General features: G+C 41.2%; 1 protein-coding gene across 1 annotated transcript; it reads right to left on the minus strand.

Annotated features, from left to right (window-relative positions):
• Window positions 1-5,590: 5,590 nt before the first annotated feature.
• LOC109010506 (2-hydroxyisoflavanone dehydratase-like) lies at window positions 5,591-6,731 on the minus strand. Its single transcript, XM_018991361.2, has one exon. It carries the CDS (start codon window positions 6,624-6,626, stop codon window positions 5,628-5,630), a length of 999 nt encoding a protein of 332 aa, XP_018846906.1. The 5' UTR covers window positions 6,627-6,731; the 3' UTR covers window positions 5,591-5,627.
• Window positions 6,732-13,250: the final 6,519 nt, after the last annotated feature.

The raw sequence follows: 13,250 nt of genomic DNA on the forward strand, positions 1-13,250 counted from the left end.
ATTTGTTCAGAATAGGGCGTCCCAAGATGGCATTGGAAAAGGAACGTGACTTCACTACTATAAAATCTGCCATGATGGAAGAAACAGGGGGGTGTTCTCCCTCCAATACTAACAGGGTGATTACCCCATGGGCTGGACAACGTCTCCTGTGAAACCCCTCAATGGCATGGGCACCGGCCATAGACAAGTAGGATCAATACCCATGCGGCAAAAGGCCTCCCAAAATAAGATGTCTGCAAAACTGCTGTTATCGATGAGGATCCTTCGGAAGGTAAAATTGGCAACCAACATGGTGACCACCAACACATCATCGTGTGGGTGGAGGATCCCTTCCTCATCAACTTGTTCAATGGTGATGACGGGGGGCTCCCCACTCTCCCTCCTTGGTCGGTGCTCCGCCACATATATCTCCTGAAAGCGCGCTTTTCTTACGTGCTCCTTTCTACTGAAAGATGTCGGCCCTCCCCCGGCAAATGCAATGATTCGAATTTCACTTAATGGAGGGCCCTGACATGGGGGTTTTCGCAATTGGTCTCACTGAACCCCCTGCCTCTCCTGCCTTCTCGAGCTCTCGATATTCATCCTTCTTCGGTCATCTCAGCCCCAACACCACTCTTGATTGCCTCGTCGGTCTTGCCTACTTGCCCGAAGGGATCCCCCTTACTTTCATCAAAGGTTTTACATTTTGATGTGTTGTGGGTAGTAGTCCTGTGAAAGCGGCAATAGCGGTTTTCTCCTTCTAGTGCTTTTACCTCCCAGGTTGGGAGGGTGCCTAGCATCTTCTATTGTCAATGCTGGTCAGCCGTGCCGAGGACAAGCAGCTTTCATTGGTAAGGGTCTATCGCGCCCACTCTCTTGCCTTTTCTATCCATCTTTATCTGCTGGCTTAGCTTGTGTCAGAGCCTTGGCCTTCTTGTCGGCTTGTTCCATCTATGTTCTTCTTGGGGCAGTTAAAACCCGAAAGGTATCTTCTGCATTAATGAACCTATCGGCCTGGTCCATGAATTGCCCCAACGTTTTGGGTGTCCTACATGTCAACTCTGCCATGAATGGACTTCAAGGCCAGATGCCTCTTAGGAGAGCCGCCAATGTATGTTTTAGTCCAGGTTGTCTGTCGTCATACGCTTCTTGTTGAATTTAAACATGTAAGACTTCAAGCTCTCGTCCTCTCGCTGCTTGACTGTCAAGAGATAAGCTGCCAGTCGTCGCCTCTTACGACTGGCCAAGACATGAGGAAAATACGTGACATATCCTCGAAATGGTGAATGGAGTTTGGTGCCAAGGATGCGAACTAGGCACGTGCCACTCCTTTCAAGGTCAAAGGGAACTCCCGATAGGCGACCTCTCCTGGGAACCCATGCAGGGTCATGTATGCCCTGAAAGTATCCAAGTGCTCCAACGGATCCTTAGACCCATCATACAAGTCTATTTGGAGGACTCTGAACTTTGGTGGTAGTGGCACCGCCATCACGCTCGCACTGTAAGACAAGCCAGTGCTGGAAAGCATTTGGTCCACCGAGGAGGATGTTCCTACTCTTCTCGCCATTTCTTGGTACTTATCTTGGAGCTCCTGCTACATCCTTTTTATTATTATTATTATTATTATTATTATTATTATTATCTCCCTCGTCGTCCTCCATCGTTACTCTATGTGACTCTTCCTCATGGTTGACTTGGCTCTAGGTCTCCCGCTGATCTATGGGGGCCTTTTCGCAAAGCCTCATTTTCTTTCTAAAGGGCTTCTACCTACGCCATCAACCTTTTCACCAACTCATATTTCTCTGTCTGTAGTTTGTCCATGGTTATTGATGAGCCCACCGAGCCCAAGTTGCCACAAAGTACCTCCGGTGTACAAAGCACATGTTAGTTTGTTAGGAAGATCCCACAGATGACGCCACTGTTTCGGACGTGTTTCATACGTATCGTGAGGTCTTCTCGAATAGTTGGGGAGTGGATCACTAGACCTACAACAATACAAATATAGAATAGACCTCGAGGGTGGTCAGGGGACCCTCTAATGCTTAAGTTAGTTTTTTCTTTAGGAAGTGTTTTATCCTTAAGATTTCATGAGTTTGAATATACCTTGAGTTGACTTTTATACTAGGTTTGGGGTGTCCTTGGCTTCCATTTCCTAGGAGTTGTCCCATCATGCCCATGCTTCAAGCACATGAATTAGTTACCCTAAAGGAAATGATTAATGCGGCGCTGGGCTCTTACTTACGTCTCAACGCCCTTTTAGCTAGGGCCAACGAGTCCCATCTCTCTCTCTCTCTCTCTCTCTCTCTCTCTCTCTCTCTCCGGAGTGAACCATGGTTGCTCTTTCGGCACACATCCCATAACTATTGCTTTACGATCATCATTTTGGTTGCTTTTCGACCTGCTAAAGCGGTGCCCACCTTTCTTTCCTCAGAGTATGAGTCACGGTTGCCTCTCTCGCACGCTTCCTAACAGCTGTTTTCTAAGGACTTGAGGCGTTTGCGTCCCCTCGGCCTGTCCTCGTAGCCCCCACCTTTCTTTCCTCAGAGTACGAGTCATGGTTGCCTCTTTCGCACACTTCCTAATAGCCTTTTTCTATGGACTTGAGGCGTTTGCGTCCTCTCAGCCTGTCATGGTGGTGCCCACCTTCCTTTTCCCAGGAGATGGTGGCTATAGGTTCTCCTACATGCCTTCTGGTAGCCACGTGTTAGTGATGATCTAAGGTGGTTGACAGGCCGATGCACGTCACCCCTGGCTACTTCTTTTAGTGTCTCATTATTCTTGGGTCGGGCCGAACAGGCCTTTTACTTGTGGGACAGGCCTCTCGTGAGATGTTATCTTTGCTTCGCCAGCCCGATGGGCCTCCTATGGCCCATGGGACTTTGGGCTATTGGGCCGAGCCTTTTTACCCTCTCCAACTCTAAATATTAATCTATCCTAACTCTAACTAAATCTTAATCATCGTTATTCCTTCATGATCCTAGACTCCGATTAACTAGTTTTGAATCAAACTCATTTATTGAATTACAATATATTAACAACTTGTAAATTAATGTAAGAGTAAATTAATTATGTAAAACTCCGATAATATTCATCCATTCATCGGTGCCGGCTCAATAGGTTGTAGAGCCTCGTGCCTAGGATGAAAATTTTGAGTGAGACCTTTTTTTATCTAAAAATAAAATTTATTTTTATTTTAGCTTTTACATTACGGTAGTATTTAAAAAAATTTCCTATGTTTTGCAAAACAAAATTACTAATTAAAATTTTATACCATCTTCTCAATTAATTAATTGAGTGGAGTTTAAGTCACAAATTACACTTTTTTTTATCTCCGTTTCCTACATGTAGGTCGTAAATGTTTTAATATTTTGTTTCTAAAACCTCTTGTTGTTCAGATCGTGTCGTTATAATTATATCTCTGCAGACTTTTTTATGGAAAATAAGTGATTTATTCGGATTAATTCTCATTATCCTCTCATCATCTTATGATGTGATATTAGATGATTGTAAATTATTTATTATATTTTACTTATTACTTTATCATTTAATATCACATCATGATGAAAAAATAAATAATGAATAGATTTTTTCTTTTTAAATATTCTGGCTTAGAAAATCAAAAGAGTACCTCATATGAATGAACTACAATTTCTTTTAATCACACATTGATAAATCACGCTCAATGTTAATCAAACCAGTAGGATAAACTAATATAAATTAAATTAACATTGTGGGTATTTTTTCAACAAAAAAAATTTGGTTACATCTACTTTTAAATTTGAATGATGATGGCTTAAATGAAAAGAAAATGCTAAATATATTTAAGAAAGACCTACAAAAAAACTTAATTCTCCTCATAATATCAGTTATTGATATTTTGAAAATCATGAGATTTGAAACTTTAAAAGAAAATTAACAAAATGAATGTTTTACTGGGAGTAATTTATGTTAGGGCTGTACAGGAACCGTCCAAACTGGCCGAAAACCGATCAAATCGGCCGAAACGGTGGAGAACCGGTTGGCGTACGGCATAAAATAGAGAAAATCGATATCGGCCGGTTTGGCACCGATTTGAACCAGGTTCAAATCGCTAAACTGGCCAATTAAAGAAATTATATTTTTTTTATATATTTTATACTCGAAACAACGTCGTTCTACATAAGTTTAAGTGGAACGGCGTCGTTTTAAGCCTATAATTGTGTTTTAAATACAAATGAAATGACGCCACGTCGTTTCGTTCATAATGTATTAAAAAAAATTTAAATAGAATGACGTCTGAAACCAAACGGCGTCGTTTCAAAATTAGATCGTCTTATTCTTCTTCCCCGATTCACCTCTCTCTCTCTCTCTCTCTCTCCTCTACAACACTCTCTCTTTGTACTCTTTCAGAAGAAGCTCACTGCTGAATCGACTATGAACCGCAAGAGAAACATCGTCATCGAGACAACTGGTCATATTTCTGCTCCCCATCGACCTGTTACAGTCAGTTGCTCCTCCCCCTTTTCTCTCATCGGTCGGCATTTATTTTGCCCAAAAATCTCGCCAAATGGGTCGGTTTTCATCCCTAATTTATGTTGATTTATATAAGTAATAAATAAATATAGCATTTATATGAGATTTTCTAATTTCGCTATGTTTTACCGTTCACTTCTTTTCATTCAAAAAGTCATGTGTATTAATTTGTGATTCTTCTTTAGAAAAAATAGCCAATCATTTAATTTTACTTTATGTGCATTACTTTGGTGTGTGTGTGTATATATATAGCACCTATAATCTTATTTGATTGCATGCATTTAAGTTTGCTTCTTTTTAATTAGAAAAAAGAAATTTTAATGACTCTTGCTTTATCAAGTAGTATTGGCTGGCGGTCTTTTTTTTTTTTTTTTTTTTTAAGTCCGTTTCTCTCCGGAGCTCTCTCTCTTCACCCAAGCCAGCCATCATAGCGTCGCCACTCAAAGGGGAATGGAGCTTTGTCTCCTCCTCCCCTCCGATCGCCCAACCCTAGTTCATAGGTTTATTTTTAGTTTTTCTATACATTTTTCAATAATAGTAACAAGTTGTTCTGATCTGCTGCTTGCATGCATTTTTTGATCACTAGGTGCCTCTCAAATGGTCTCTCCAACTACCGATCTGTCAGACGGAGAAAGAAATCTGTCCAAACTAATAGCGCGTATGGTTCGCGCGTGCGCAGCTTACAGTGCACATGAGCCTCACACACCGCTGAATCAGGAGTTTCCATCCATCACACACGGCACTATCGTGGCAAGCGGCCTCGGATCTATGCAATGCTTAACTTGTTAAAAAATAAAAAATAAAAAGTGTAGTATTGGCTGGCAGCTGGCGTTTTGCTTGACCACTTTCCTTTCAAATCTTTTGAACCATTTTATTTCATTAATTGCACGCTGCCATTCCTCCTGATCACTTCGATCAGTTTTGGTCTAAATTATTATCAATTAGCTAGCGGCTGCCTTAAACTCTTGCTATACGTAGTATTATTGGTTTATTTTAAACTTTGACAATCGAAATATACTTAATCCAAACAAATTTTTTAAAAATTTTTATTTTATTATAAGTTTTATCTTATTCCTTTTATATCTGTATTACACCAACAAGCCTCCCCACCCCCAAAAAAAGAAGAAAAAAAAAAACTAATTAAGAAAAGAAGCCAAGCGTTTGACCAAATTCTTGGCATTTTGAGTGTCAAGATTCAAGATGTGAAAAGCGTGATCCTCTCCGTCCACTCGAACCAACTCAACTTCTCCTTCCCAGTTGCTTTTCCGAACTGCATCATAGTAAGCAAGAGCTCGATTCCTCATCACATCCACCTCGGCCACAGTCACGAGCAACCGAGAACACCCAAGGCCAGCCAAGCTCGGTGCTCCCGGAGCCGTTGGATTGATCATTGGATTATCAATACCACCAGGTGCAGATGGGTATATAAAGTTCCAAACCAAATTGGGCACAGCTAATTTGTCGACGTGACTTGCCTGATCCATCTCCGACAACTCTGATATTGCATTTGAACTCCAAAAATAAGGGTGGGTAAGAAAAGCTCCTACAATTTTAACATCACCAGGTAAGCTCTCAACGCCAGCTCGCATGGCCATATTGTGAACGATGTTGGCTCCTGCACTATCTCCACCAATGAAAAATCGTTTAAAGTCACCGTGATTCAGCCATGGCTCTCTGTAATTGGCACCAATAGTACTGCTATCTATGGAGTTGGAAGCAACCCATTGGAGGGCGGCCCAGCAGTCTTCATAACAAATGGGAAGGAGGTGCTCAGGAGCCAGCCTATACTCCACAGAAATGGCCACAACTTGTGCTTGAGCAACCAAACTGTTGAGGAACCGCTGGTGGTCTCGGGAGAATGCAGACTCGAAGAAGAAGCCTCCGCCGTGGAAGTAGACCAAGATGGGGAGCCTCTGGAGGTGGGCTTGGTCGAGTTTTGGGAGGTAGAGACGAGCAGAGATGGTGGGATCCTGTGAAATGATGATGTCCTTTGAAGAGACACCAGTTTCAGGATCTTGATCGGGCGAAGGGGGCACAAGGGGAGAGCCCATGAGTCTTTCAATAGAGCCATCCTTATAGATGCGAATGAATGGGAGAATCTCCATCTCTACCTCCTTGCAGGTAATGGAAGCCATATTAATAGAGAGCCAGGGATCAATAAACGAGGGGATTGTGATATTGGGAGCTAGGGAAAAGAGAGAGTTAGGGGAGGAGATGAGAAAATGATCGCCCAAAGGATGGATGGATTAATTGAGACAGATCCACCACCTTAACTTAAAGGGAAATATATATAGGATGGGTGCAATTGCGAAGCCGGCCTGCTGGGTTATTTGAATTCTCAATTATCTAGCTAGAACCCTGCTGGCATCTTTGAAAAATTATTGAGTTCTTATTCTTAGGAAACTGATTTGTAGGTTTTTTAGTACAATTAAATCTTGAATAATTGAAAGGAAGTTTGAGATACTTATGAACAACGTCGGAACCTATATATATTGAAATGATAAGTGTAACATTATAAAACCAAGGCTAATATTCTCGATCTGGATTTATTTAGGGAAAAAAAGGCCGCTGCCGTCAGATCCGACTCGAGGGCATGCAAGCAGTCAACTGAGAAATATATACACAAAGATCAGTTGAATAAAACTAAACACATGCATGATTGTTCAGTACTGTTCCTAGATCTCCATTATCTTTTCAGCACAAAAGCAGCAGCATTGTACATATTCAGCGTATATATATGGCCGACTTTCTGGGATTTCTGTGTGAAACATGAATTAATCTTATCCTCATGTATCTTCTGTCGGCTGCCACGCATGCATTTTGTGATGCAGACTTAACCATGCATTAATTCTCGATATGTGTGTGTGTGTGTGTGTGTGTGGAGAAAAATAAAACGTGCGTGCATATGACTTGTCATTGTTATGTGATATGATGTCGAAGTCAGGGAAGATGAGATGAGGTAGCGCATGCACAGCCATTGGAAGAAATAGCTATGGCAGCATCCTCTTTGTTAAAATTATCAGAAATGAATTAATTAAGGAAGCTGCAAACAGACAAATGGAGATGATAATAGTTCGATCTAGAATGCGATAACAATCTATAATCCAAAGATTTCCGGCCAGTAGATTGAAGCTGCATGCATGCATGGATCAATCCCGTCATCGCTGGCATCACAATTTTTACGCGTTTTAAGTATGATATGTTGATTTTTCCAAAACAATCCAAACCGATCATATAATGCTCGAACGTTACCGAAATTAATAGCCCATTCATTTTGCCTATTAATTGCATTTAAATTTGATTCATTTTTTGAGTAAGAAAGTTGACCCATTTTGGTTAAATGTGCAGCTAGCTAGCAAGCCAACGTCTTCTTGCCCTCTCAACTTTCATCGAGCCATTAATTTCCTTTTCTTTTCGAGGCTGTGCAGATCATCCTTTATTGATTGTTTTAGATATTGACTTATATTCTGTTAAAATTCATTGGATACATCTTATTGAAAAGTAAATAAGATTGAAAGGTTAAAATATTTATGATTTGTTGAAATTTTTAATCAACTAATGATCTAAACATCTGCCTACTATGATAGCTAGCATGCGAGGTTAAAGCCCAAATTACCAATTAACCATTCTTTTTTTCTTTTATAAGAAGAGGACGATACCCCAAATTTATTGATTGCCTTCACTTGTGACAGAGGAAAACCGTGACTACAACCTAACACCTGGTGGTTACATAAAGTCCAGAACCCAGGCATCAAAATCCAGTCTAAAAGACAACACTAATTAGAATAACAATATTGTTTTGATCAAAACACGCCAAGTACATGGTAACCCTGCAGGGGAAACCAAAACCAAAACCAAAAAAGAGAAACAAGAACATAACGAAGCCAAAAAAACGACTTACCTGGTACAAACCTTACAGGACCCGCATATGAGGTAAACCCAATTTGTCCATGTGAAGAAGACCTCTTAACCGACTAGACCATATATGATTGTCAGACCATTCAGAGTTCAAACCCTCAACCCCACACTTAGCTAGGAAGTCAGCCACAGTATTTCTTTCACAAAAGATATGATTCACGATATAATCCAACCTATTTAGGTATTCTTGAAGTTCATCCCAGTAGTCTTCTAAGTACCAGGTATGACAGTCATCCTTAGTGATCCAATTTACCAGCAATTGGGAATATGTCTCAATTTGAATACGGTGAAACCCAAGAGTATCACATCTACGAATTCCTTCCAAAAGGCTACTGAGTTTGGCAAAATTATTAGTATCCAGACCCAGAGAGACAAAATAAGCCAGAAGGAGACTGTCATTAGCATCTCGAATAACACCCCCGGCGCCTAAAGGGCCTGGGTTCCCAAGACTACTACCGTCAGTATTAAACTTAACCAAACCCTGTTAGGGCCGGGTCCATCTTATCACCGTAACCCTCTTCGGCTTGGGAGACAAAACCAGGATTTACAGTCTATTCAAAATATTAAGGTCCTTGTTGGAGACCAAGGAAATTTTCATAATCTAGTCCATGATACAGCGGAGCCATACTTTAGAAGCATGCCAAACCAACTGAGTCTTATGGCCCTTGTCCTCATACCGGGCTTTACATCGTCTCTCTGAGAGTTTCCAAGAGATAATAGAGAGAATAAGACCAAGAATATTACGTACCTGAGAGGAGCTACCCGCGCGACAAAACCAGAAATTTGCATGTTCCTTCCAAGTGAGGAACGGAGGCATGTGGACCCCAACTTGAATAGCTGCTAGTTGCCAGACATATCTAGGAAGGTCCCCCGTGCAGAGAACATGATTTGAATCCTCAATATGACCCACTTGGCAGCAGTTGCATTTGGAAGCCATCGAAATGCCCACCAAGATCTTAATCTTTTCATCAACACTCAGGCAGTTATTAGTGGCCTTCCACATCATGATGGAAATCTTCTTAAGAAGATTGGCATGCCAAATCTACTAGGCCCAAGGTAAAGGAGGTGCCCGGACCCTAATGCAATCCCAGGCACTCTTGGTAGCAAATTTGCCCTCCTTATCTCTCAACCACACCAGCACATCATTGCCCTCCTTCCATCTAGCCAAATATATGTATAGCTCGCTCGCCTTCTGATGGCCCACTAAGCTATTCAAAAGAGACATATCCCACTCATTTTCAATACGACTGTCCTTAATCTTAAGCAAAGGATGAGCAGTCACAAGGAAATGACTATTGAGGGGACCTCCTGTATCCCAATTGGCATACCAAAAGGAGATGTTTCCCTCTCTCACAACCCATTTAGAGCTATTGAGAATCTTCGAGATACTGCAGACAATCGATTTCCAAAAACGGGTCCTTTTAGAGAGATCCGACAACGATAAGTGAGTTCCTCTGACATATTTGCCTCTGAAAAATTCCACCCAGAGCGACTTTCCCTTAATAAGATTCCAGGCAAGCTTCATGTGTAAAGCTCTCTGAACATCCCCAAAGTCCCTGATCCCCAGCCCGCCCTCATTAGTAGGGGTGCAGATATTCTTCCATGAAATCCATTTCCTACAAGCTTTGCCTACAGACTCACCCCAAAAAAATGAGCTCAGAAGCTTGTTCAGGCTAATAATCACCACTTTGGGAACCTCTAACACAGCTAGGAGATGAGTGGCCATACTCGCTAAAACATGATGCAAGAGAATAATTCTACCACCAGCAGAGTGTAATTTCATATCCAGCCCGCAATCTTATTTTTTACTTTACCCAGCAAGTCACCAAAATCACAAGTTTTCAACCTACTATCCACTATGGGCACCCCCAAGTACTGAAAAGGAAACTGACCCTTGGTGAAGCCAGTGAGACGAAGGAGGGAATATTTCCTAGAAACCGAAATTCTCTTAGAGAAAAAGGTGGCACTTTTCTCTTTGTTGAGGACCTAACTTGTCCAGGCCTCGTACTTGTTCAAGACCTCCATTAGTCCTCGAATAGATCTCTTACCACCATTTACAAATATAACAATATCATCAGCATACATAAGGTGGGATATAAGGGGGGGTCCCTCTAGATTGAGTAAATCAGCCGATTTTTCCTACCCCAAAATATTTCTTAATGAGACGGGAAAGTACTTCTTACATAATGATGAAAAGGTAAAGTGATAGAGGATCCCATTGTCTAAGACCCCTCTCTCTTTTAAAAAAACCCATAGTGGTACCATTCATCATGACTGAGTACCACGAGGAGGAAATATAGGCATTCATCAAATCACAAACATGAAGATTGAAAACAAACTTGTTCAGAACATGTAACAAAAACTTTCAATCCACTTGATCATAAGCCTTAGACATTTCAAGTTTAATTGAAACATTACCCCCCCCCCCCCATTGATTTCCTATGGATGGAGTGGGTCATTTCCTGAGTTAAACTAATGCTTTCAAAGATACTACGACCTTGGATAAAAGCCCCTTGTTCCTGCGAAATTATTTTAGGGAGAAAACTTGTCAGGCAAGCCACAATAATTTTAGAGTAAATCTTATAAACTACGGAGCAAAGGCTAATAGGCCAAAATTTGTCGAAGCTAGAAAGCTTGTCCATCTTAGGAATTAACACAATTGCATAAGCAGTATAACACCTAGGGAGTAAGTGGTTTTGGAAAAAATCCTGAGTGGCAGCAAGAAGGTTGTCTTTAACCAGACCCTAACAAGTTCTGAAAAAACCGGAGCCAAAGCCATCAGGCCCAGGGCTACTTTCAATAGGAATGATAAAGATGGCACCTTAACATCCTCTGTGGTAGGGGCTCTGCCAATGGCCAGGTTCTCCTCATTAGTAATAATAGGAGAGACCAGGTCATTCAAATCCGATAGGACACGGGGGCTAGTCTAACCCAAAAGTTTTTGAAAATAGTCAGTCGCGGATTTATGAATATCAAAAGGGGTTGTTAAAATAGTTTCATCTGACAAACACATATTCTACACTCTTTTATGGTTTTTAGTATTCAAGAAAGCAGGAAAGACTTTGGAATTCTGGTTCCCATCTTTAAGCCAACTCTTCTTGGTCAGATGAGCAAGCCAAGTATTCTCTTTATCCCTTCAAGTTAAAAGATCCAACTTGACTTTTAAGAGGTCCTTATCATCCTCGGCCTTAAAGGAGACTTGGAGACTGTTATCCAGGTTTTCAATACGGTCTTGTAAGTCTTTTATAATAGTGTCAGTCTTACCAAAGACCATTTTATTCCACTCTTTTAAGGCCACCTTGACACTTTTCAATTTGAAGGAAAGATTAACTAACCCATAACCAATCTCCTCACTCTTCCATATCCCCTCCACAAAACTATAGAAATCAGAGTGGTCAGTTCACATATACTGAAAGCGAAAAGGATTAAAGCCATACCTGAAGAGGTCCACTCCCATCTCAGTAATCAGAGGAGAGTGGTTCGAAGTAGTGCGCACCAGTACCTGGTAAAAAACATTAGGGAAAGAGTTGAGAAAATTAGTATCATAAAGCATCTATCTAACCTGGCCCAGCTGCGAGCTAAACTGCCTTAACCATTGCACCAAGTCATTTTTGTGCCTTTGGAGCACATATCTAATCTATCAGACCACAAGATTGGACACACTGATTGAATTCTTCCATGGTTGAGAAAGGTCGTGGGTGGCCACCTCTTCTTTCTGAATCATCTTTGATAATATTGAAATCCCCACAGAGAAGCCACGAGAGAGTGGCATTCCCCGTGGTCTCCAAATCCACCCAAAGTGCTCTTCTTTCCATTTGACTACACTTTACATATACGATGGAGAGAAGAAAAACCTGACAATTATCCTCTACCTTCACAGTGATGTATTGATTTGAGCTTGCCACCCATTGTATCGAGACTTCTGAATTTCACAGTAGCCAAATTTTGCCACCATGCACCTCATTAGTAACAAAGGAGTTGCATTTGAATTTACCCAAGAGAGACAAGATTCTATCCTCTAACAAAGGCTCGGCTAAAGCTAATATATTAGGAGTAAAATTGTTGATGATTTTCCTCAACCTCATATTAGACGTACCAACTCCCCTAATATTCCAAAAAATAATAGGTTTGATCATAAATTAAATTTAGTAGGGCGAGTTACCACCTTGATAGAACTCCTTTTCTGAAGTTTGCCCACTCGATTTCTGGGCTCCTCAGCCTTTGTAAAATAATCCTTGCGCATATCATCATTTAATTTATCTCTCTCACTTTCTTGATCTGATAGTGAGCCACTTATCCCCTCCATTCTAACGCAGGAGACACCATCCCGATCCCTCTTTTTTTTCTTGTCGACACTAACCCACCCATCTTTTTCACTTTCTTTTTTCTTTTTGTAGGTCGTGGGCAATGCGCAAGAGAAACACCAACTCTCCTCTTCACATCTTCTTCGAGATCTCTGAGTCTGAAATTCCTCCTGCATCATTCCGAATCTCCATTTCTTTCTTGTTGGCGATAGTTGCCAAGGGCTGTGATTTGTGCTTCTTCGATTTCTTCCTCAGTATTCTCAAGGGATTTTCCCAATCTTAGCTTGATTCTTCCTCTACAGCCAAGGTTATTAATTCGGTATTATCTGCATGTTGATTCGGCACAGAGTATGTCGATTTAACGATTTGCTGACTCTTCATTTGATCGTCTTGCTCGTGTAGGATATCCCCTGTATCTTCGATGAAAGGGGCTTCGAGCTCCCCCATTGAAGAAGGAAGCTTCTCTGGTAGTTCATGGCATATTCTAGATCTTCAGCAGGACTTTCGATTTTGTGGGTCTCAATCAGGTTCGATTTC

The sequence above is a fragment of the Juglans regia genome, chromosome 7 (assembly GCF_001411555.2).
Source record: "Juglans regia cultivar Chandler chromosome 7, Walnut 2.0, whole genome shotgun sequence".
Taxonomy (NCBI): domain Eukaryota; kingdom Viridiplantae; phylum Streptophyta; class Magnoliopsida; order Fagales; family Juglandaceae; genus Juglans; species Juglans regia.